Source organism: Oreochromis niloticus, linkage group LG13 (assembly GCF_001858045.2).
Source record: "Oreochromis niloticus isolate F11D_XX linkage group LG13, O_niloticus_UMD_NMBU, whole genome shotgun sequence".
NCBI lineage: Eukaryota > Metazoa > Chordata > Actinopteri > Cichliformes > Cichlidae > Oreochromis > Oreochromis niloticus.
The window spans coordinates 2,541,939-2,567,156 of NC_031978.2; the positions used below are offsets into that span (position 1 = coordinate 2,541,939).

The 25,218-nt window shown below is 43.8% G+C and overlaps 1 protein-coding gene and 1 long non-coding RNA gene across 6 annotated transcripts; one reads left to right on the plus strand and one right to left on the minus strand.

Annotated features, from left to right (window-relative positions):
• LOC102080839 (uncharacterized) lies at positions 1-4,304 on the minus strand. Its single transcript, XR_002064317.2, has 4 exons — positions 3,997-4,304; positions 1,498-1,623; positions 1,245-1,351; positions 1-112 (listed from the first exon to the last, which is right to left on the minus strand). It is a non-coding gene; the product is annotated as an uncharacterized LOC102080839 (long non-coding RNA).
• ncoa4 (nuclear receptor coactivator 4) lies at positions 3,297-11,951 on the plus strand. Of its 5 annotated transcripts, none has more exons than XM_005462243.4 (11): positions 3,297-3,456; positions 6,375-6,498; positions 8,729-8,869; positions 8,951-9,039; positions 9,297-9,405; positions 9,500-9,580; positions 9,652-9,780; positions 9,864-10,553; positions 10,627-10,908; positions 10,993-11,091; positions 11,168-11,951. In XM_005462243.4, exons 1-11 carry the CDS (start codon positions 3,419-3,421, stop codon positions 11,171-11,173), a joined length of 1,788 nt encoding a protein of 595 aa, XP_005462300.1. In that variant the 5' UTR covers positions 3,297-3,418; the 3' UTR covers positions 11,174-11,951. The 5 variants fall into 5 exon arrangements, with proteins under 5 accessions (XP_005462300.1, XP_019222223.1, XP_019222224.1 ...); XM_019366678.2 differs by having other exon boundaries at positions 9,867-10,553; XM_019366679.2 differs by having other exon boundaries at positions 9,655-9,780.
• Positions 11,952-25,218: the final 13,267 nt, after the last annotated feature.

Sequence of the window (25,218 nt, forward strand, 5' to 3'; positions counted from 1 at the left end):
AACGGGCCCCTGTATTCAGATTCTTTCTTCGTTGTTGTGTGTATCAGATCCTGTGCTGTGGCAGTGCCTTCAACATGGAAACTGTTGGTGATGCTTCATCGCTGAAGTTGGGCTGCAAGCAAACAATGTTGCATTTAATAAAACTGGACAAGCAGAAACTTCATTTTGTGTCGATTTCTTGTAAAATAAAGAAACACAGAGCAGAATCTTTAAAACAAAACCATTTTAAAAGATCCTCTTAGTTTTCATCAGCCCAGCATACACACACACTGCGCCAGCACAGCTAATGTAGCTACAGTGAAAATGTCACACACACAAAAACAACCTTACAACTGACTGGAAATACTCCCTTTTCTCCAATAAATGTGAGATGAGTATGCAGACCATGCCACGTCTTTCATGTATGGATATGTGCTGGTTTTCCTCAGAACTGGCAAGGAAGCGTTCCCCTCCAGTGATGTGTTCAGGACCTCACGGGTGTTCTGTTGGCTAATGTCTCATAATTACAATCATTTTTACTGCACACAGTGTATTGTAGAGAAGTTTTGGAAGTAGAGGGAGGCCCCTCACAGGAACGTGGCCTCGGTCGTAAATCTGTTCTTATGGAATAAACCCTAGCTCCGTCATTTTGCAGGTCTGACGGAGGGTAAGAGGTGGTTGCCATGGTGGAAGGAGAAACCTGAGCCGACATCGGTCCTAAGACCACCTTAGTGTCCGGTTTACTGGGTGGGATCAAAAACACTTACTGGGTTTGAGGCTCTGTGTTGGTTTGGGTCTCCTGAGTGAGCAGAGACTCGGCAGACATTTTTTAACTTAAACCTGCAACTGCTTCATGACTTTGAGGACGTTTGTCTTCTCTGTCTCAAAATGAACCCAACAGGTCTAAAGTCAAATATAGAAGGTCAAAAATGTTGAATGTTAATTGTAGAACAGGATAATAGTTTTAATATGCTCAAATGTTATATGAGTGGTGTACCGGCAACATAAAGAATCACGTCTGTGACGTGAGTAGCTAAGCACAGGGATGAGTGGTCTGCTGAACGATGCCCGGGAAGAAAATGGCTCAAAGTGTCAGGGCCGTCTGTCTTTTTGTATCTAAATGTGATAAACCTTCCTTGCCTTTAACTTTTAAAATGAAAAGATGTTACATTAGCAACATAGATAATTTAGGAAGGTCAGTTTTATAATTCCACTGTAATCCTAATGTGCACTCATGTGGTCCGGACGCCCTGTCCTCCTCTTACCTCAGATGGTACGTGGCTGATCACAGCAGGATCTTGGCTTGCCCACTGACGGAGGTGGAAGCCACATTCTGAAAGAGTATCCTAGCTGACGCTGCTGATGAAAAACTCTGCAAGCAGTTGTCAACATAGATACGCTGCGTTACTGAATGCTGCATATGTTTGGCAGGTTTGTTCTCTTTCACATGTTTTTGTAGGGCATAAATTGCACAACAAAGACTGCAGGTCGTAGCGAAAGTAAGAACCTGCCACTCACACACTGATGGGGAGCTTCTTTGTTCATATCACGCCAAAGGAATCGGAGGAGCGGTTTACCAGGTGGCAGAGGCGGACTTGGTGAAACATGCCTTTCATTTCGCCACTTATTGCTGAAAAATGCTGCCTAAAACACAACAGAACACCAAGAAGTGTTGGTCCAAGCATCGGCCCTGGTAAGAGCAATCAAAGACTATGCGATCTTTATAGTTGTGACTTATCATGTGATGAGGAATGTACCAGGCTTCTTTGCTATCGAGAAAGAAGCGTGTGGTCGGCATGAAGTTGGACACTCTGGTGTCAGTGGCAGAGAAAAGGACACTAAAGAAACTGCTGGACATTATGGACAATGCTGGGCATCCTCTGCACACGGCCATAAACAACCAGAGGAGTCTGTTCAGTGACAGGTTGCTTCTCCCAAAGTCAAGGACCAACAGACTTAAAAACTCCTTTGTCCCACACGCCATCAGACTGTTTAACTCCTCTCTGGAGGGGAGAGGGAGGGGAAACAGGAGGACAAAGGCGGGGGGACAACTAAGCTGTAGTGCCTTTTCACTGTGCAATACTTTTTGTTAAGTAAGTAAGTAAGTAAAATTTTATTTATATAGCACATTTCTAGATAGAAATCACAAAGTGCTTTACAAGATATAACAGATTAAAAAGACATAATACAAACAAAGTTAGCAAAAAGCAATTTTAAAAAGGTGTGTTTTTAACTGTTTTTTAAAAGTAATCAATGAATCAGCAGATCGTAAGTCCAGAGGAAGGGAATTCCACAGTCTGGCGGCCACAGTAGCAAAAGCTCTATCACCCCTAGTTTTCAGTCTCGTATTCTGGATGACAAGTAGGCCCTGACTACTTGACCTCAGAGACCTACTAGGGGCATAGGGCTGTAAGAGTTCAATAATATATGGTGGTGCCTGTTGTTGAAGAGCCTTAAAAGTTAGAACCAGAATCTTAAAATGGACTCTAAATTCAACGGGAAGCCAATGTAACTGCATAAGCAACGGTGTTATATGTGAATATTTAGAAGCTTTCGTCAAAAGTCTTGCTGCAGCATTCTGAACGATCTGCAGACGCTCCAAAGAACCTTTGTTTAGACAAGTAAACAGGGAATTGCAATAGTCCAATCGTGAAGAGATAAAAGCATGAATAACAATCTCCAATTCGGTATAGGATATTATAGAGCTCAATTTAGAAATATTTCTTAGATGATAAAAGCAAGACCGAACAAGAGATTTAACATTAATATCCAACGGTGCAATAGACTCACAATACGTGAAATGTGCAATTCCCTTGTATTCTTATTCCTATTTATTCCGTTTATCCCTTTTGTATCCTCTGTATTTCTATATGTCTCTGTATTTATATATGTGTATATATGGTATATTTCTGCTCACATTCTGTAACTTCTGTCGGTGCTGTGCTATTGGAAACCGAATTTCCCGGAGGAACCCACCCGAGGGATTAATAAAGTTTTATCTAATCTAATCTAATCTCTAGAATCCCCTCAGAGCTGAGTTTAGCCACATAACTAGGTTGCTCTAACTTTAAGATCTGATCTCTGTATGAATGATTTTGTCAGGATCTGTGGCTAATCGAGATTCAGTATTGCAAAGTCGTGACATGACTGCAGATGGAGGGACATACAAAAGACCTGCGCTTCAAGGCATTTTCTCAAAGTGGACCTTTTCAGATTTTAGTTCATTACCGTTGGCCTGTAATGTCAGAGGGCTACAGTTACCGGCTGTCTCACCAGCAGGGGGCAGCCTCAGGCTGTTTCGCGCTGCACGATAGTTTGCTATTTCTCGCGACACTTCTCCCCCCTCTGTGGTTCTTGTTCCTTGACGCGTTGGTGACATTGGGTTCATTTTCCGGACCGTTGCTCGAGCTGTCGTGTTGCCGAACCGAGCGGATCATAAATGATATCGAAGGGGAGAGTCTACGGTAAAGGTTCCGGGTGAGTACGGCGACACGCGGAGCAACTCCTCGAGGAGCTGTTAGCCGTTAGCTCCTCGGTGATCCTTTAAAACACGCAGTTAGTGTCTCAGCCCGAGAGAAGCTGGTTGATTGTGTGACTCTGAGTAAACTGGTGTGTGGTGTTTGTGTTGTTGTTATTACTGTTGTCACGGTTCGGTATCATTTCTGTCGAAGGTTAAAGGCGATAACGCGCCACAGAAGCTAGCCGCGTTAGCCGGAACACGCCGTGACCTCGTTCGTCGGAAATGTTAAAAATAAATTCAGAGCGGTCAGAGGTCATCCTTTTTAATTTAATGTGTTAAAATGATTTTGCTACACTGACAGCTGTTGGGTTTGTAGCAGTTTTAACGCGCTGTATTTGTTGTTGTGAGCCTTTAAAGCAGACTAGCTTTAAAAAAAAAAAACATGCATTTTTATCTCCTGCTGCTCCGTACGCGCGTTTTACTTTGTATGAAATTAGTTTTGTTTGTGTTTTTAACATTTTCTGTATTTCTGGGATCCACTCTGTAATTCGGCTTACCCCAAACACACTGATGCTTGTCAGGTGTGACAAAACGTCATCCTAAAGTCACCCTGGAAATACTTAATTTAAACCAAAGAAGGTGCAACAGAGGGAAGAATGTGTCCGGCTGTTGTGTCAGCTGTGCAGATTATTGCGCGACATGCAATATTCTGCGGACTTTGGCTGCGCTGTGACACGCTGCCGGCGGTTAATATGTCACAGATATCAGCTGCACTGAGCGACCCCATCCCCGCTTTATCTCGGCCTTTGGAATGTGTTCAGCGGATCCACCTCGGTGCCCCCGACCGGCCCCTCCCTAGTCTGGGCCCGGAGCGGGGCCCCTCGCCATCCCCGCCCTGGGCTAGTGGTTACCCAGTTGTAAGACGGGGTTCTTTCAAAACCACGCCCATCCTGGAACTGTTCCCCCATTGGCTTCGTCTCCAAGCCCCGCCCCTGATCTGTGGCCGAATGCGTACGTGCCGGCCGCCAGGCAGTAATGGAGGGCTGTGGCTCCTCCTCCCGTGAGCTGTGGACGGAAACACCAGAAACACCGGCTCTGTGCGAGACTGCCTGCGGCTGAAACGGAGCTTTACCCCTGCAGTTTTACCGACACTGAGTCAGCATCAGGTAAAATCCCTCGGTTTACCGGCTGTATTCCACTCTGTATGAGGCGGTGGTTATAAAACAGGGACCGGAAGAGACGGACTGACGGAGAGTTTTTGTATTTTCTTATGATTTGGTTCCTCCAGCGGCCATTTAACTGCGTGTCAGTTTCGTTTATGTGACAGATGACGCAGGAAAGCCTCCCATGTTGACATTTTAGTTGGGGGGGGGGTTTTTTGCTCCTAAAGGAGGTGCTGAAAAGCAGCAGGAGGCCCTGTTGGTGCTGGTAGAGTGCACGGAGAGCTGGTGTTGTATTTACAGCCTGCAGGAGCGCTGATATCCACAAACTCAATCCCTATAATGCAGTCATTTTCATTTCACTGGTGACAGTGTGTCAGTATTCTGACTGCATTAACTGATCAATCAACTCAGTACCTGCAGGTTCAGGCATGCAGCTGATTTACAGTAGAAGAAGTGAGAGCAGGTAGTGTGTGTGTGTGTGTGTGTGTGAAGGTCGGATTTAGTTCTTGGAAAACAGCAGAAACTTCCTCAGGGTTTTTTTTTTTCTGCAGACAAAGAAATAAATTCCAGCACTGCTCTAAAAATAGTGGTCATTTCCTCAACCATCAGTCATTATTGATGGTAAATATCAGGAACTAGTCGGTCTCGTTCATTCTTTTTTTAGTTCACCTGTCAGGTCATAAATAAAGTCTGGATGTAACAGGTTTTATATCATAATGTCAGTCAGCTGAGCCCACAGGTGTTACACATCATTACACACACAGGTTTTGATCCGGCGTGTTTCCTTCAGCTATTAATAACTCGGTGTCAGTAAATGAGTTTCCATATGAAGGTCAGACGTTGATGAGAGATGATCAATACCAGCTGTTGGCCTGTGCTCTGCTGGTCAGCTGATTATCACACAGGAAGTGGGTGAGAGTTGAGCTGGGGTCAAAGGTCACACAGTGAGGGTTATCAGCTGCCAGCTAGCGTCTGTTTACAGCTGATACTGAGACACTGCTGCACCCTGAGACCCCACCCCCTCTAACAGCTGATCAGCAGTTCACTGTGGAGGGTTTCTGCACATGCTCAGTAATGCATTTACTTTGTACTAATAATGCCAAACAGAGTATTGCTGCAAAGTACTTCATCGGGCTATTTAAAGTACTTTAGTGCAGCGGTGCCTAACATTTTTTGTGCCACGGACCGGTTTATGTCGACAATATTTTCACAGACCAGCCTTTAAGGTGTCGCGTATAAATATAACAAAATAAAACTGGTGTTGGTGCCAAAAATAGAAAATCATAACACACGGGAAAAGACCCAGGGAAACTGAGTTAATGATAAAAATGATAAGAAAATAACAATAAAAACCAAACGACTCACGGACCGGTCCGGGGGTTAGAGACCGCTGCTTTAGTGTCTTTCATTACTTCCGTGTGTGTGTGCTAGTGATGGGTTAATCTAATTGGTTTGTGGCAAGCCATGACCCTCTGACCAATCACGGAACACAATGCTGCAGCGCCCACAAACAGCTGATTGAACAGGAGGCACCGCTTTGGCGAGCTTTACTGTCGTTGTGTGAGTGACTCAGAGGAGCCACAGAGCTCGCTGTCTGACCGCGGCGGCTATTATTACCCCCTGAGGGCACGGTGAGGTCACGGGCAAGGATGATGATGGTGTAAAAATAAAGCGAGGGATGAAAAGCGTGTAGTCCTGAGCACACTTTAAATTCAGAGTCGTCGGTTTCAGTGAAATCACCGTGCTGTCTCCACTTCCTGTTTCCTGTCCAGGATGTCGTCGGAGGTGCTGGCAGCGAGCGGCCTGAAGCAGTGCCAGCAGGCCCAGGATCAGCTGGAGGACACCATCGGTGCCGTGATCAAGGCGGAGCAGCAGCTGAGGGAGAACGCCAGAGAGGTGAGCATCTCCCCTCTCTGAACAGGAAGTGCTTTAAGGCGTTGTAACCTCAGTGTCACATGGCCAGTGCAGTCAAGCCAAGGTATTTATTTTAAAGCGAGAACAGGAAGATGCCCTTTCAGCAGATCAGGTGGTAACGGCACAAATGTGTTTGACACGCCATGACACAGGAAATGCGTCGGCAGACTGAACCTAACGATTCCTGATCAGTCGATCAATAAAGTTTGTGCACAGCAGGTCAGTGTTGGATTAGAACAATTGATCACTGATCAATAACTGAACTGCTGATAAGCTCATGTGAGTTTGTAAAATGTTTACCTGCCGAGCTGCAGATGGGAGGAAGTGCAGGTCAGCTGACCTGACTGTAAACATCACCTGGTAGTAAACCTGGATCAGCTCACACGTTGACTACCTGCTGTCCTGATCAGTGCGTTAGTTACCTGCCACCAAATGGAGCTGTTTGAAATTTTATTGACACCCAGATCATTTTACGGTGAAACGCTTGTCCTGCTAAACTGCTGCAACCACTCAGATGGCTCTGTGCCACGCTGTTGGAGTCAAATTGTTGAATGTTGTCATTGTGTTTGTTAAATTTGTAAAGTCTTAGTTCAAGCAGCAGGATCAAAGACATTCCTTTGTCTCTGACCACCTCTCCAGCCACTCTGGTGCTGGGGGAGGCTTTATTATAGGCACATCCTATTTGAATATTCTGTTTCTTGTGTGGTAAGCTTCCTGCTTTTATGATCCTTTTGGTGAGCAGGAGGTCACACAAACGCACCCCCAAACATATTCTCACAGACACACACACATAAACACATTCTTGCACATGCATACAGGTGCTTACACGTGCACACACATAGTGCCTTGTCTTTTAGAACCATAGGGGGGTTTTACGAGGGGAGGTGCTTGTGTTGTGTAAACTGCAACTGTCATGGGAATAAAAGAGTACGAGGAGGGCTGCTCTTTGAAGAAGTTGGGTTGGAGACAGCTGAGGAGCGTTGAGCTCCAAGAGCCTGGTTCCGACCAAGCCTTCCCTTGCTAGCAAGTAAAAGATGTTTGCCTTGTTTCTGTTGTTAACGAGAACAAGTCTCTAAACTAGCGGGGCCTGTGGAAGCGCAGACCCAACACACACCCCTGTTTTTCATATCAAACCGTGAATCACCTGAGCTTTAAACACCTGAGGATTTACCTGTTGAGACCCACCAATCGCAGTTAGCCATCACTCCTCCTCCATCATCATGTTCATCACTGCTGACTCAGTGAGGCTGAAACCACCTGAAATCCTGCCTTTGTCTGCAGCTGAGCCACAGGTGAGGGAGAGGAAGAGGAGGGTCAGGGTGAGGCGGGTTATAAGACCTGCAGAGGAGGTGAGAGGAGCTCAGAGGAGGTGAGAGCAGTGAAGTGCGACGTGCTGGACTTCATACTTTATCTCCAGGTAAAACTTCAAGCTCCGGCTCAGGTGTGCTTCCATGATCATTGGTCAGGGACTCACAGCTTCATTATCGGCGTTGGATTGATCTCAGCTCTGTGATGTTTTGTTTTTCTCTGTGAGATAAACTTTATTTAAACTGAGCAGAAACAACAGGACAGGCTGTTTTACTTGAACCTGTCAGCTGACCTTTACAGCTGATCCACCTCCACAGGAAGGTGGAGCTTGCGTGTCCGTGTGAAAAAACTTTATTAACACAAAGCTTTGTTTACGATCACATGACTGTCCGCAGCGCTGCGAGGCTTCACGTCATCGTCGGTGTTTTACATCGATCGGTCTGCCGGGGAGAGGGGGCGGAGTCTCACTGCAGCTCTGAAGGCTGAGCTCACGGTCACTGTGGGCACGGAGGGCTCTGATTAGCCTGCAGCAGTTTAAACCTCAGCCTCAGGTCTCTTTGTTCACCTGTTTTTACTGTACAGGTAGAAATCTGGACTGTCACGCACAGACAGACACACACGCTGACCTATCACCTCAGAAATGACACGCTCTGTATCACTGTGCTTAACCTGTCTGGTCGTCAGTGGAGACTTCAGGTGAAATTTGCACTTAGAGGAGCAAACGTATCAGAGCTTGCAAGCTCCGCCTCCCTCCCCACCTGCAGGCGTCATATGGTTTAAAATAAGTGTAAGATGCAGAAATGAGCGTCTGTTGGTTGTTTTTTTTCCTGGAAGAATCTGTTTGGTTACTGCACATTTAATGTTCAAGTGTTGCTTAACACGTCTCACCTGTGTGTCCCCTCAGGTTCGCTCGGAGTTGCAGAGCTGCGTGAGCCGCCAGCAGGAGGCGCTGCGCTGCAGGGAGGTGTGGCTGTTGGGTCAGATTGAGTTACTCGAACAAGTGAAGACGGAAACTCTGCAACAGCAGCTGCATCAGCTGCACCGGGTAACTGGGGGGCAGGGACTGTTTACCTGTGCTGGCTGTTTGTTTACCTGTCTGCTTACCTGTGCTGTGTCTGTGCTGCAGCTCCGAGGTCAGTTTGACGTGATCGCCCACCAGCTGCAGAACTCCAGCAGCAACGACCTGAACAACCAGCTGACCAGCTGCATGGAGAAGTACGTGCACACACAGCCTGTGGGCGCATTAACACCTGAGCGGTCTGTTCTCCTTGCTGGTGCTCTCACCTGTTGGCGTAGCTGTCCCAGTCTGCAAACACTCAGTTTAGACATGCAGTCAGGGTTTCACTGTGTAATGTGATTACATCTGTGCTAAAGGCTGATGTAATCAGATTACTGACATACTGAGCTGGTTTTACCTGTAGACTCTCACCTGTGTAGTCATGTGATCTTATTTTCTTCTCCTGTGTGTGCAGGTTGTCCTCTCTGAGTCTGACTCCAGAGGAAACACCTGAGATGAGTTTCCATGCCGACACTCGCTCTCTGAAGCAGGCCATCACCTCATTTGGCACCATCACGGCCCAGGTAACACACACACACACACACACACACACACACACAGGTAACACACAGTGTTAGTGGATCTTTAAGGTGTGTTCTCTCTCCTTCCTGTTTACAGCTTGTGGAGGGTATGTCTTCTAAGAGCTCCACCCACCTGAGACCTCAGGTGCAGAGTTGTCCAATCACAGCGAAGAAGCAGGTAAGTTGCGTCCTGGTGGTGATGGCGATAATGATGAAGGCGAGGTGGTGCTGATGGCGTCTCCCTCTCAGCAGATGGCCGAGCCCTCCTCTCTGAGCAATTGGCTGCTAGAATCTCGACCCGCCAACAGATGCGCTCCCATTGGCTATCAGTCTAGCACAGACCCGCAGGATTGGCTGCTGCCACAGAAGGAGAGTAAGGTGAGTGCTAAGCTGTGTTTACCTGAGAGCAGGCTCTGACTTCGGGCTGTGCCTCTCACCTGCTTTACTTCCTGTTTCTGTAGCAGACTTCCTGTCCCGAGATGGCCTCCATGGACTTCATGAAAGCCTGGGGTCAGCTTAGGGACTTGGAGGCGTGGCTTATTCAAGACCACTCCCCCAACCGGGAGAGAAGCGTCAGCAGCTGTAGCTCCTCCTTCTCCATCGAAAAGATAGACGAAATGGAGCTGGCCGCTGAGGAGGAGGAGGAGCTGAACGACTGGCTTGTTACCCCGCCTACTGCTGCCATGGAGACCATGTCGGACGCCGAACGTTGGCAGCATGTCTTTAAGCCGTTTGAGGAAAGCTGGTCAGCTGATGATTGGCTTTCGCCAGCGAGCCGGTCAATCGGCAACTGCTCATCGTGCTGTCAGACCATCAGCGCCGTGGAGATCGAAAACCTCGGCCAGCTCAAGTGCCTGAAGACCACGCCCACCTCAGGCACCACCTCGCCCACTTCCCCCGCCGCCGTGTCGATGCCAGCGTCTCTGGAGATGTGGTTGCAGAAGACGTCACCAACGCTGCAGACCTGCCGCGCCAACGAGCTCTGCTCCGCCTACTCGGCCTGCGTCTGCGAGGATAACTGCGGCAAGGAGGCGCTCAGCCGCTGGCTCCTGCAGCAGGAGGACCGCGACAAGAACGGCGTCCCCAAGAACACCCTGCCCACTGCAAAGAACGCCCCGGCCACACCCTTCCACCGAGAGCAGGAACAGAAGGTAAGAGAGTCAGCTCTGCTGTGACACTTCAGTAAGAATCAGGTGATTGATTAATTGATCAAATGATTGACAGGTTCAGGCCATCCTGGAGGCGTGGCTCCACCCCAGAACCGGCTCCACCCCCTCCAGCTCTCCTCTGCAGGCTTTCACCTCCTCGCTCTCCGGCTGGGTGGCAGCTGAGGAGGAGAAGGCGAGCCGGGAGGAGAACGGCTCGTCCTTGTCTCTCTTCCAGAGCCCTCTGGAGACGGACCTGTGGCTGTTTCCACGGAAGAGCCCAGCGCCCGCAGCGCCGCCCCAGGAGGAGGAGGAGGAGGAGGAGGACAAGTGGCTGCTGAGGAAGAGGAGTCAAGCTCAGGTGAGCACAGCTAGAGCTGAACACGCACGTGGTTTGGTTGCTGCTCGCTTCCTGCTTCCTGACTGCTTCTTGTTTCCTGTTTAGGAACGCCTCGCTGTGGCGCTGCCCACCATGTGTGACCTGTTCTCTTGCATGAAGGTGGGCGGAGACAAAGAGAAGTGGCTGCACAGATCTCCCGTACAGGTGAGTCACCTGCACCGTGTGACATGGTGTGTATGTATGTGTGTGGGTCTGCCTGTCTCACCTGTGTGTCCTGCAGATGTGACGATGATGACGACAATGATGCTTCTTCTTCTCTTCTGGAGTCACTTTATCGCTGATCAGCGCACACGATCTCATCTATCTAACCATCGTCGCTGACGCCTTTTTCTCCTTTCTGTGACATCATCATGCAGTGCCGCCGCCCACCATTGACCGCCAGTCAGCAACAGCCTAAAGCCCCTTTCAGATGTAGCTGGCCCCGCCCTTTGATTAACGTGGCAGGAAACAGGATGTAGGAGTCTGAAAGGGGCCTCAGCAGTTTCATCAGGTCAAAGTTCATATGGCTACAGAGAGTGTGGCGAGACGTTTCAGCTTCTAATCAATAACCGATAAGTCACCAATTAATAATCAGTATTTAGAGCTGCGAGTGTTTCACTTGTCCTGGAAGAGATGTGAGGGGGCGGGACTATATGGAAGAGTGCGTGGGGTTTATTTTAAACATAAATTAGTCTTTATTTTATAATACGACTGATGTCACTTCCTTAAACCACATTTTTGTTTTTCTAAAACCTGCTGACATCAGAGACTCACTTCCTGTCTGGCCTGCAGGCTTCCATCCTGTAACGTGGTTTGTTGGCATAAGAGGAGGGACTCAGTTTCCCAGAGTGCTTTGTTGGAAGAAGCTGTGCAGGCTGGTCACGTGACTCGGGTCAGCAATTGGTGCTTTCCATTGCAGCTCTCTTGTGAGGCGTGTGGGGGGGGGCGGGCTTCATCACATGTAGCTGTGATGTCATCACTTTTTCCTGCTGTGATTCTCTACAGTAATAAAGTTTTCTGACATCATCACTGTGTCTGTGACATCACTGTAAGGTACCCATGGTTTCCAGGTGTAGCTGTGTTTGATGACATGTTGGCAGAGCTCTGATTGGCTGTGACGCTGAGCCCAGCGCAGCGGTTTGATTTTCTGTTCGACGTTTATTTAAACAGGACGGAGGCAGCGAGACGCTCGGGTACACCTGAGAGAGGAACACGCACCTGTGTCAGCTGATCAGCTGGAACTGAAACCAGTTTGACTCCCCAAATGTCAGCTGACCTGTTCGACCTGAAACTTCATTTATACTCACACTTGAACGGCTCGAGGCTCGGCAGGCTGCCAGGAAGTAATCGATCCAAATGCAGATCGATACTTTTTTTTTTTTTTTTTTTTTTTTTTTTTTTAGTCCTTTATTTATTCAGGTAAAAATCTCATTGAGATTTAAAATCTCATTTCCAAGAGAGACCTGGCATCAACTAACTAACTCATCACAGTCAGCCAGGCTTTTAAATGAGTTAACTTCATTGACAGTAACAGGAGCTTTCACACAGGTGGGTCACATGATTTAACAAGAAGCTAAACAGCAAACGTACATAAAGGCAGTAATCAGAAAGCAAAGATTGGAAATCAGGCTGGTCGCTAATGATAAACTTCCTGTTTACTGCTGCTGGTGAGGTCACACCCTTCATCAGGAGAACGCTGATACGGACTGACGACATCACTTGAAACTGGGGGAGGAGCAGGGACTCGGAATAATAAAGTTTTTGAGTCTCGGGATGTGTGACCCTTGCAGCGTGCGACCTATTGACCTCTGACACGATCAGTGATCTGTGAGTGGTGCAGCGCTGACCTTCAACACTGAAGTGATTAGGGCTGTGTCCCAATTCAGGGTCTGCACGCTTGAAGTACGCGCACTACACGTAATACGTACGGCGCGTACTATAAGTATGAGAAGTGCGGAAGTGAGAGGCTTGTGAAATGGGACGGTCTAGCCTTCGTCGTGCTGCTCAGGTTGCCTAGCAACCATGATACTAACCGCGAGAAACGTTACATACAGCTTTGTGTGACAGAAATGAAGGAGAAAAATGTTTTGTTCATTCATTTTTGTCATGACATCACTTTGATTAGTTGAGTATCTGAGGCTGAGACCACAGGACTGTGAAACATGATAGTTGGGCTTCATTTCTGTACTGAACAGTCATTTTAAGATTAGTTAGTAAATAGCAATTAGCTAATGTTGTTCATGAGACTAAAATCATCTCACTGTGGTAATGTAAATATAATATGGCCAATATTATATGTATTGTCAGATTATTATGAGATATATATATATATATATGTTTCAGTTTCAGTTTTCAGTTTTATTTGTCATATGCAAGTTAGCACAGGGTCAACATCGCAATGAAATGTGTTTGACGAGCAGCGGTCTCTCAGCAGCATGATACAGTAGGAAAAAATATAAAATATAATATAATATAATAAAATAAAATAACAAATAGAAAAATAGTAAAGAACAAAATATTAGAGAGACATGGTAAAAGAGAAAAGATGACTAAATATATATGTATCTATAAATATAAATATATGTACACTAGTGATTAAATAAGAAAATCTTGAAAAGAAATATGACGGGAGGGCAGATGGGATATTGCACAGGAATGAGCAGCAGAAAATTACAGTATTGCACTTTTTAAATATAAATATCAATAACAATAAAGTGAAGTGACCAGTGCAGATTAAACAGAGTACTTGTGAAGCTGCAGGGTAGCTTCTGAGTCCTGTGTTGTGTGTGTTTAAGTGTTGTGGTTGATGTGTCGTATGGCTTGGTGGTAAAAACTGTTTTTAAGTCTTGTAGTCCGAGCAGACAGACTCCTGTAACGTCTGCCAGATGGTAATAAGGAGAACAGCTGATGTGCTGGGTGGCTGTGGTCCTTGATGATGCTGTGTGCTTTACGGAGGCATCGCTGGTGATAAATGTCCTGAATGGCAGGAAGCCTCGTGCCAGTGATGTGCTCTGCTGCCTTCACCACCCTCTGTAGTGATTTACGGCTGCTGGCAGAGCAGCTTCCGTACCAAACTGTGATGCAGCTCGTCAGCAAGCTCTCGATTGCACACCTGTAGAAATTTGAGATGATGCTGGCGTTCATGCCAAACCTCCTCAGCCTCCTCAGGAAGTAAAGCCGCTGGCGAGCTTTCCTGATAGCAGTGTCTGTGTGAAGGGTCCAGGAGAAGTCCTCAGTGATGTTGACTCCAAGGATATGTGTATATATATATATATATATGTGTATATATATATGGAACGCCAGGACTGCCATAATGAATTACTTAAATACACCATTAAATAATTAATTAAATGTGGCAATAATTAATTAAAATGGGAATTAATTAATTAAATACATAGTTATGACACATGTAATTAATTAATTATTGACACATTTAATTAATTATTTATGTATTTCACATTTTAATTAATTATTGACACATTTAATTAATTATTTCATGATATATTTATTTATTTCATTTTGGCAGTCCTGGCGCCTGGCTCTCATCATGAATTAATTTTATCTGTCAGCCTCACCCATCAAACCCAGGGGGCGGGGTTAACGCTGATCGACTCAAAACCATTGCTTTGGCCTGGTGGCCATTGTTTTTAGCCCACAACAACCGGCAGAACTGAACTTTGAAAAACCCTGTTTGTGTGTCACCAAATACCGTTTTAATATTTTTTTAGCCGAGAATGTAGTGGTTTAATCTTCATATGTCTGATCGGTTTGTCAAGATACAGCCTCTTTGCAAAAGTGCTTCGATGATTTCGGAGATGTCTGCCCAGTCTCACAGCAAAGCGTGGGATAGACCCGCTCGACTCGCAAGCAATCGAGCTGTTGTTACCGCCGACAAAGCGCAGGCCCCGGTACACAGCTGTAATAACCCCCGCTGACACTGACTTATTTTACTGAGGTTATATTTATCGGGGTGTTATTTCCTGATGTTCGTATGTGTCCTACGTGTTTCAGTCGCCAATTCTGAATTATAACTAACATTAAAAACATGTTTAAGGAGGAGAGAGAGCAAATAAATTCGATTAACAGCTGATCTTTGGGTTTCTGTTCAGTAATCAGCGTGACCTGCGTATAAACGCATAAAAGAGAAAACGTTGGTGTTTCCGTCATGTAGTAACTGCTGGCTTTAACTGTACAAAGGTTGTTCGACACTATGAAACACATACAGACTTCATGATGTTCGGCTAATATTTTTATTGTGAATATTAATCATGAGGGTGACCTGTACACCACGGAGCAAGATCAGCATCTCTCCACAATATCTTCAGATCTCTGAGTTAACACAGAGTTTCCCAGCTGACTATCTAACTGTCATCTACGAATATGTCACGGGTCATATCAATATGATTTTACAGAAAAGCATCCTTAATACTGCCAACTATTCCAGAGACGTGAAAATCTACAGCATAAAGAACACAAAATTATAGCAGTCTAACGCAACACTGTAACAGAGATGAACCGTCAGTTTGTCGCAGATCAAAGTGGAATGAAAGTGATTGGTTGAACAGGTGTTCGTGATCTGTGTTATCTGCATTTTCATCAGTGTAAGAGACTCAGCAGCAGATTAGACTAACAGTTATACATTTAATAAATTACCAAATGAATCCACGATCGAACCTGTTCCGACAATTTGAGTTTGTATTCCCTCAGCTGCAGACTCGCTGCTGTTTAAATGTTTGAGAGGAAGATTAGATATAAAGCAAACATCAAACATAGACTCAGTCTGCGGTCACATTTGATATGAGGCCAGCACGGATATTGGCTGTGTCCTGTTTTAAGATCATACATGTAAAATTGTTGTCTGACCTCCGTCGATCCAGCCGCTCAGAGTCCGTGGTTACCATGGTTACTGCATAAGCAGCTATAATGTAAACATTACGCAGCATGGGTGTTTATGTTTTTCATTGCAAAAGAACTGTCTGAATGGTTAACTGACGTTAACTTGGATAAATTATAGTTAAGGAGTATCACAGATAACGCCCATGTGAGCTGCTGAAATCAGTAGGCTATTACTGAAATACACGTGCTATATCATAAACTACGATATAAATAGGGAGGTCCTATTAACATGTTTAGTTTTAAAGGACACCTTCCTGCCTTTAGTCTCATTCATGAGCAGTATTAGTTTTCTTCTAACATCCAGAAGTCTGCACGATGTGTTTCATAGTTTGTAACAAACCTTTTACAGTTAAACATAACATGACCGAAAAAGCAAAAAAAAAAAAAAAAAAAAGAGAGAGAGAGAGAGAGAGAGAGAGAAATCACACAAATTATATGTTAAGCTCATTTATTTTTAGTTAAGTAAACTCTAAAAATTCTAACATAGCTGGTGCTTAGAATACAGTTAAATAACTATTAAAAACAGATGATATAATATTTCTGTCCAGGTTGCAGTCTTCATCTTGAACATGCTGTTGCAAACTCTGCTCCTCTCGGTGGAAATGCGCCTTCTCTTTCCTCTTTGTATAAAAACATTTTAAAAGTCAGTTTAATCTCAAAATTCACTGTTAAATCCGAAACACACCAGATAAAGAAAAGCGAATAGTTCAGTCTAACACATGTGCCAGTGAACATTAAACGTCTGTAAAACTCTGCAGTTATGAAACATAACTTTAATTTGAGCCAAACCGATTTGCTCAGTTGTAAATAAAACAGCGAAGTAAACGTGACCCGACAGACAAAACCTGAGTGAATTAAGTCCAGCGTTTAACCACTGAGAGCTAAAACTCAGGTGAGGTTTCAAAGCTGTGTGCAGGTAATTGGACATCAGCTGCCGATAAAGTGGCTTCGCCTATAAAGTCCTCTGTAAGGAAACAAGCTCCAGCAGCTCTGCGCTCGGGAAAAATACTATATTTACTTATGTTGTGCAGAAAAATGCGCTGACATTGCGTTATATCAAGCACCGGCTGCCCAGTTAAACTATGACTATCACCAGGTAACGTGGGCGTGTTTCTTGAATTAGCAGCAGGTGTTAAACAGCTGACAGGTGAGGAGGACGCATGCAGGTAAACTGAGGGCCTGCTGAGCTGATCGCTGGTGTCCTGAGAAACATGTCAGCTCGTTCTTTATGTTACAGAAGCACAGAGACACAAGACCAGGCGGAAAGAGACAATCGTTCGGTGAAAATGCGAATCTGCGAATGCAACATGTGGAACACGGAGAGTGGGATATGTAAACAAACCGGTTGACGTAACCCCCTCGGTGCACTCTGCATGCTGACTGTTAGCAGAGCTACTGAAATCTCTGAAAACATCTGAGCACTTTTGCAAACATGTTCTATGTTGACAACCTGACCAGACATGTGAAGATTACAGCGCGACATTCGCGGCTAAAACACTGTTAAAAGTGTAGTTGGTGACAGAAAAACGGGGTATTTTAAAACTACACCACCACCATTGCTGCCTGTGATTTGAAACGCATTCTGGGATACCTGGCTGCCTCAAGTCTACAGAAGCAATCGATTATCTACGATCGACCTGTTTTGACTTACATTGCACGGCAACCAATCAAATGTTAGAGAAGCTGCATGGGCAGCGTTAACCCCGCCCCGTGAGTTTGATGGGTGAGTCTGACAGATAAAATTAATTCATGATGAGAGCCAGGCGCCAGGACTGCCAAAATGAAATAAATAAATATATAATGAAATAATTAATTAAATGTGTCAATAATTAATTAAAATGTGAAATACATAAATAATTAATTAAATGTGTCAATAATTAATTAATTAAATGTGTCAATAATTAATTAAAATATGAAATACATAAATAATTAATTAAATGTGTCAATAATTAATTAATTACATGTGTCATAACTATTTATTTAATTAATTAATTCCCATTTTAATTAATTCATTATGGCAGTCCTGGCGTTCCATATATATATATATATGTGTATATATATATATATATATATGTGTATATATATATATATATGTATATATATATATGTGTATGTATATATATATGTGTATATATATATATATGTGTATATATATATATGTATACGTGTATACGTATATGTGTGTATATATGTATACATATTACAGCAGTGAGCTTGAACTCTGGGTCAAAGATTCAAGTTGCAGTTATTTATATTTCCTATCACCTTAAATCTTCACTCAAAGACAAGTATCTCTGACAGTGTATATACAGATGTATCATATATAAGAGACAAATATTGTTCCTTCAGTATGTTGGCATTACTAAATGTGGCTCAATGCTTACATATATGTGTAAAAAGCAAATGTACGAGCTGTGATAACTGTTTCTGATAGAATGAAGATCAGACTGATATATTAAATATTCCTTTATTGGCTGAGAAAATCAGACCATGTCATAACTGCTTTAAGTCATACAGAATAGATATCAGAGCCTTAAACAGGCTGACTTCTGCTAAATGGGTCAAACTGGGCAGAAAGTCTACAAACACATAACATCCTTATAGAATATGATGTAAGACTACGCATCCAGAATTCTGCTGCCCGTATCATCACCAGGACCCCTTCTATCCACCACATCACTCCTGTTCTGCAGCAGCTTCATTGGCTCCCGGTCAAGTATCGTATCAATTTCAAAATACTCTTGTACGCATTTAGAGCTATTCATCATCTCTCTCCTCCATATCTCTCTGATCTGGTTAACATCACCACCCCATCTCGTTGTCTCAGATCTTCTTCTTTCCTTTCACTCTCCGTCCCCTCCCCCTGTCTTGTCACCATGGGGAGCAGGGCTTTCAGCTGCTCTGCTCCTCGACTCTGGAATTCCCTACCTCCTGATTTAAGAAATATCTCTACCTCCTCTCTCTCTTTAAGTCCCAACTCAAAACCCACTTGTTCAAAATAGCTTATCCTACATAACCTCTCCATTCGGCTATTTTAAATTTGTTTATGTTTTATGATTGTGTAAACTCTTTGCTTTCATGTTGCTTTTTACTCTACTGTGTACAGTGACCTTGAGTGTTTTGAAAGGCGCTTTCAAATAATTCAATTTTCAATTCAATTTCAATTCAATTTTATTTATATAGCGCCAAATCACAACAATCACTCAAGGCGCTTTATATTGTACAGTAGATAGCACAATAATAAATACAGAGAAAAACCCAACAATCATATGACCCCCTATGAGCAAGCACTTTGGCGACAGTGGGAAGGAAAAACTCCCTTTTAACAGGAAGAAACCTCCAGCAGAACCAGGCTCAGGGAGGGGCGGGGCCATCTGCTGTGATTGGTTGGGGTGAGAGAAGGAAGACAGGATAAAGACATGCAGTGGAAGAGAGACAGAGATTAACCCTCTGGGGTCGCCGGACGCGCCGGCGCATCAAAATCACATGACCAATTTAAGACGACACAGCTACAAGATGCAGCGAGTCAGAGTCTCCATTCCAACTTGGGTCGAAAGTGTGGACTTCAAACTATATACCAGTTTTTAAATTGTGTCGATAGGCCACGTAAAGCCAGAGTTATGATAAAAAATACACGCGATGTTTTTTTTCTGAACAAAACAGTGGTGTTTACAGCGGGAAGAACGGTAAAAACGGAGTTTTCTACAAACAGCGCTAGCAAACACTCTCCGCTTCCGAGTGAAAAAAGAAAAAGAAAAAAACACCCCTTCCCTATTGGTGTTAGAGTTTACCATGTCAGCCAATCAAAAAAATGATATGGCAACATGTGACATTTGGTTGCTTAGGGAGAAGGGGAAGTTTTTAGGAGTGACACCCGCGACGGAAAGCGGGCGAGCGAAAGAAAGAGAGAGAGCGAGTTTTCATATCTGGGACATTAGTGATGTTTAGCGTGTTTGGAGGCTGTAGTTAGTTTGTTGTGTAGTTATTGTTTTGCATTGTGTGTCAGTTATACTGCTGAATTTCATATTTTCTCCAAAAAAAGCCGTCAAAGGTGGATTCCAGTGTAAACACTGTTCCCACGTGGAAAACAGGACTGATGCACCTCCTGCAGTCAGACCTGCAAGGTTTAGGCCTGTGGTGTTCTCCTCTGTCTTATACTGAACACAAACTACATTTTTTGGACTGGCACAAATAATTTGTGTGCCTTCTTATTTGACGCAGCACACCTGATTGTTCTGTAAATAGTATTAAATGGTTATATAAAAAACGCCTGAGGCCTTGGCTGCATTTTTAGGTAAATAGTACCATATAACTTTGTTGTTTGCAAAACTTGTGCATAATTTTTAGAAATGTACAATTTCTATTTGCATTTCAAGTCATGAAAATGATTCGTTAAACATGTTTGTGGGTTTTACAGTAAAAAATATAACTTTTTTCCACTCGGATTTTGAATTTTTTGTCTGAATTTAGATCAACTGTGCTAATATAGTATACCAAAATCAAAAAATAACTCAAATTTCAGATATTTGAGGTTGTGCTGAAAATAATGATACCAAACAAGGCAAGAAAAACATATTTTAAAGGTGAAATATAGAGGTAAAATCAAAAGTAGTCAAAAACGGCCAATTATACCCTGGACCCCAGAGGGTTAATAACAGATATGATTCGATGCAGAGAGGTCTATTAACACATAGTGAGTGAGAAAGGTGACTGGAAAGGAAAAACTCAATGCATCATGGGAATCCCCGGCAGCCTACGTCTATTGCAGCATAACTAAGGGAGGATTCAGGGTCACCTGGTCCAGCCCTAACTATATGCTTTAGCAAAAAGGAAAGTTTGAAGCCTAATCTTGAAAGTAGAGATAGTGTCTGTCTCCCGAATCCAAACTGGAAGCTGGTTCCACAGAAGAGGGGCCTGAAAACTGAAGGCTCTGCCTCCCATTCTACTTTTAAATACTCTAGGAACAACAAGTAGGCCTGCAGTGTGAGAGCGAAGTGCTCTAATAGGGTGATATGGTACTACAAGGTCATTAAGATAAGATGGGGCCTGATTATTTAAGACCTTGTATGTGAGGAGCAGGATTTTGAATTCTGGATTTAACAGGAAGCCAATGAAGGGAAGCCAAAACAGGAGAAATCTGCTCTCTCTTTCTAGTCCCTGTCAGGACTCTTGCTGCAGCATTTTGGATTAGCTGAAGACTTTTCAGGGAGTTTTTAGGACATCCTGATAATAATGAATTACAGTAGTCCAGCCTGGAAGTAATAAATGCATGAACTAGTTTTTCAGCATCACTCTGAGACAGGATATTTCTAATTTTAGAGATGTTGCACAAATGGAAGAAAGCAGTCTTACATATTTGTTTAATATGTGCATTGAAGGACATGTCCTGGTCAAAAATGACTCCAAGGTTCCTCACAGCATTACTGGAGGCCAAGGTAATGCCATCCAGAGTAAGAATCTGCTTAGATACCATATTTCTAAGATTTTCAGGGCCGAGTACAATAACCTCAGTTTGATCTAAATTAAGAAGCAGAAAGTTAGCGGCCATCCAGGTCTTTATGTCTTTAAGACATTCCTGCAGTTTAACTAATTGGTGTATGTTACCTGGCTTCATGGACAGATAGAGCTGGGTGTCATCTGCATAGCAGTGAAAATTTATGCTATGTCTTCTAATGATGCTGCCTAAGGGAAGCATGTATAATGTAAACAGAATTGGTCCTAGCACTGAACCCTGTGGAACTCCATAATTGACCTTAGTGTGTGAAGAGGACTCTCCATTTACATGTACAAATTGGAGTCTATTAGATAGATATGATACAAACCACTGCAGTGCAGTACCTGTAATACCTACAGCATGTTCTAATCGCTCTAATAGGATATTATGGTCAACAGTATCGAACGCAGCACTGAGGTCTAGCAGGACAAGCACAGAGATGAGTCCACTGTCAGAGGCCATAAGAAGATCATTTGTAACCTTCACTAAAGCTGTTTCTGTGCTGTGATGAGCTCTGAAACCTGACTGAAACTCTTCAAATAAGCCATTCCTCTGCAGATGATCTGTTAGCTGTTTGACAACTACTCTTTCAAGGATGTTTGATATGAAAGGAAGGTTGGAGATTGGCCTATAATTAGCTAAGACTGCTGGGTCTAGAGATGCTTTTTAAGTAAAGGTTTAACTACAGCCACCTTGAAGGCCTGTGGTACATAGCCGATTATTAGAGATAAGTTGATCATATTTAAGATCGAAGAATTAATTAATGGCAGGACTTCTTTGAGCAGTTTTGTAGGAATGGGGTCTAAAAGACACGTTGATGGTTTGGAGGAATTAATTATTGAAGTTAACTCAGAAAGATCAATTGGAGAAAAAGAGTCTAACTTAACATCGATGGTATTAAAAGTAGCTGTAGATAATATTACATCTGTGGGATGATTATTGGTAATTTTTTTTCTAATGATAAAAATTTTATTTGTGAAGAAGTTCATGAAGTCATTACTAGTTAACGTTAAAGGGATTGTTGGCTCAGTAGAGCTCTGACTGTTTGTCAGCCTGGTTACAGTGCTGAAGAGAAACCTGGGGTTGTTCTTATTTTCTTCAATCAGTGACGAATAGTAAGATGTTCTGGCTTTGCGGAGGGCTTTCTTATAAAGCAGCAAACTATTTCTCCAGGCTAAATGATGATCCTCTAAATTTGTGACACGCCATTTCCTCTCCAGCTTACGAGTTATCTGCTTTAGGCTACGTGTTTGAGAATTATACCACGGAGTCAGGGACTTCGGATTTGAGGCCTTAGTTTTCACAGGAGCTACAGTATCCAGAGTCGTACGTAGTGAGGAGGTAAAATTATTAACAAGATAATCGACCTCTGTTGGAGTAGCGTTCAGATAGCTGCTCTGCTCTATGTTGGTACAGGGCATTGAAGATGATAACAGTGGGTGGATTATATTCTTAAACTTAGTTACAGCACTTTCAGAAAGACATCTACTTTGATAAAGTCTACTCTCCACTGCTGTGTAATCAATTATTGTAAATGTAAATGTTATCAGGAAATGATCAGACAGCAGAGGGTTTTCAGGAAACACTGTTAAATGTTCAGTTTCTATGCCATATGTTAAAACAAGATCTAGAGTGTGATTAAAGTGGTGGGTGGGTTCTTTTACATTTTGAGAGAAGCCAATTGAGTCTAATAACAGATTAAATGCCATGTTGAGGCTGTCATTTTTAGCATCTACATGGATGTTAAAATCACCCACAATAATTATTTTATCTGAGCTGAGCACTAAATCAGATAAAAAGTCTGAGAAATCAGAGAGAAACTCTGTGTAAGGCCCAGGTGGACGATAGATGATAACAAGTAAGACTAGTTGAATTAAAAGTCTGTCTTGGTCTTTCTTTAATTAATAGGCTGGTGTGAAAAATTGCTGCCACACCGCCCCTCGGCCTGTGCTTCGAGGTTTCTGGTAGTTAGAATGACTCGGGGGTGTTGATTCATTTAAACTAACATAATCATCCTGCTGCAACCAGGTTTCTGTAAGGCAGAGTAAATCGATTTGTTGATCAATTATTAAGTCATGTACTAACAGAGACTTGGAGGAGAGAGACCTAATATTTAATAATCCACATTTCACTGTTTTACTCTTTGGTTCAGATGTGGATACTGTATTGTTCTTTCTTTGTGATTTTTTATGTTTAAGTTGTTTATTGCTGGTTTTTGGTTTAAAATAAAAAATGTATTATTATCATATTCAGTACTTACTTTTGACAGTTCACTCTTCGGCCGCTCCCTTCTGCCATATTTTCCACACCCACCGCCGCGCTATGAATTGTGGGATATATGGGACCACGAAGCGTGCACCGGACCACGCTTGATATTTGGGGGAATCGACGGCGCATTTGGAGTATGCATTTGAAGTACACTTGGAATTGGGACAGCCGTCGTCGCGTGGCGGTGACGTAATTGCACTTAAAATGCGTACTTCAAGCGTGCAGACCCTGAATTGGGACACAGCCCAGGAATAGTTTCCCACCTTCAACGACATTTTCATAAGTCTGAGCTCGTTTGTTTCAATAAAGTTCGCTCTGGTACAAACAGTTGTTAAATGTTCTGCTCGAGGTCAGAAACACGTTGCTGTCCAGAGCGCAGGTGTGCTCGCTCAGCTGTGCAACAGAACAAACAAACACGGCCTCAGGGGGAGGGGGGACTGACTGGATAATAAATTTGAGCTGTGTTTCGCAGTTACCTTTGACCTTCAGCTGAGTCCATACAGCTGTGTTTGTGTCCTTCAGGCTTATCAGGAAAACCCAGCACTGAGGTCGGAATGAGCAGGGGTGGGTTATACGATCAGCGGTCATTGTCGACCACCCTAGGGGGCGTGGCCCATCTTGACCTCGGGAGCTGGCGGCCTTGTTCCTGTGCTGCCATGATTAGTGCCTCGGTGCTCTTTCAGTCCAGACACTGGCTGTTTTTTTTTTTCTGAGCTCGCATCACTTCTTTTTTTTTACATTTTGGGATGGTTTTTCAGCTTCACTTCTCTATTTTCTTTATTTTCTGTCTCTTTCCTGTTTCAGTTTCAGGGTTTTTTATAGGTTTGATCAGCTGTTTGTGTGAAGTTTCTCTCTAAACAACAAACCTTTATTAATGCTACACAAGTTAAAATGATGAAAGTTTAAGAGAAAATCCCGAGCTGATCCATAAAAATGATGAAAACTTGAAACAGTAAAACTGCGAGACGGTTGTTACGTGTGACAACAGGAAGATTGTTTTTAAAAGTCTAAAGCTGCAAACAGTCAAACTAAACCTGAGCTTTAATCACAGATCAATAACATAAAACCGCATCAGCTGGGGCCATAGAGGACAGGAAGTAACATTTCACACTGACAGGAAATGATGCTGTTGGTTTTGATGAGGAGGAACATATAGGCTGTATCCCAATTCAGGGTCTGCAGCCTTAAAGGCCGCATTTTAAGGCCGATTACGTCACAGCGACGCGCCGAAGGCTGTCCCAATTCAAAGGCTGCTTGAAATGCGGCCCTCAAATGTGTCCTTCATTTCCCGGAATTTTAAGTACGTGGCGGTGTAGACTTCAGCTGTGTCCCAAAATGTCGGCTGCATCCTTCAGAGGCCGCATTTGAAGGCCGATTACATCACAGCCAGGCGACGAAGGCTGTCCCAATGCGTCGACTCCTTCAAATGCAGCCGACAAATGCGTCCTTCATTTCCCCGAATTTGAAGGATGGGTCGGGTGTATCCTTCGTGGCCCACCATATCCCAGAATTCATAGCGCGGCCCAGCCAATTTCAGTTTCAAGCAACGGCGGCCGCTACTAAGTTTTAATATTACTCTTATTAATCTTTCTGGGTCACAAAATAAACTTTTAACATATTTTCAGGCGAGAAAG

What these genes read in the sequence shown, in the direction of transcription:
- ncoa4 (XM_005462243.4), top strand. Translation starts at nt 3,419, where the DNA reads ATGATATCGAAGGGGAGAGTCTACGGTAAAGGTTCCGG. An exon ending in CAATCACAGCGAAGAAGCAG is followed by an intron (nt 9,581 to 9,651) that starts GTAAGTTGCGTC and finishes TCTCCCTCTCAG; the next exon opens with CAGATGGCCGAGCCCTCCTC. An exon ending in TGCCACAGAAGGAGAGTAAG is followed by an intron (nt 9,781 to 9,863) that starts GTGAGTGCTAAG and finishes CTGTTTCTGTAG; the next exon opens with CAGACTTCCTGTCCCGAGAT.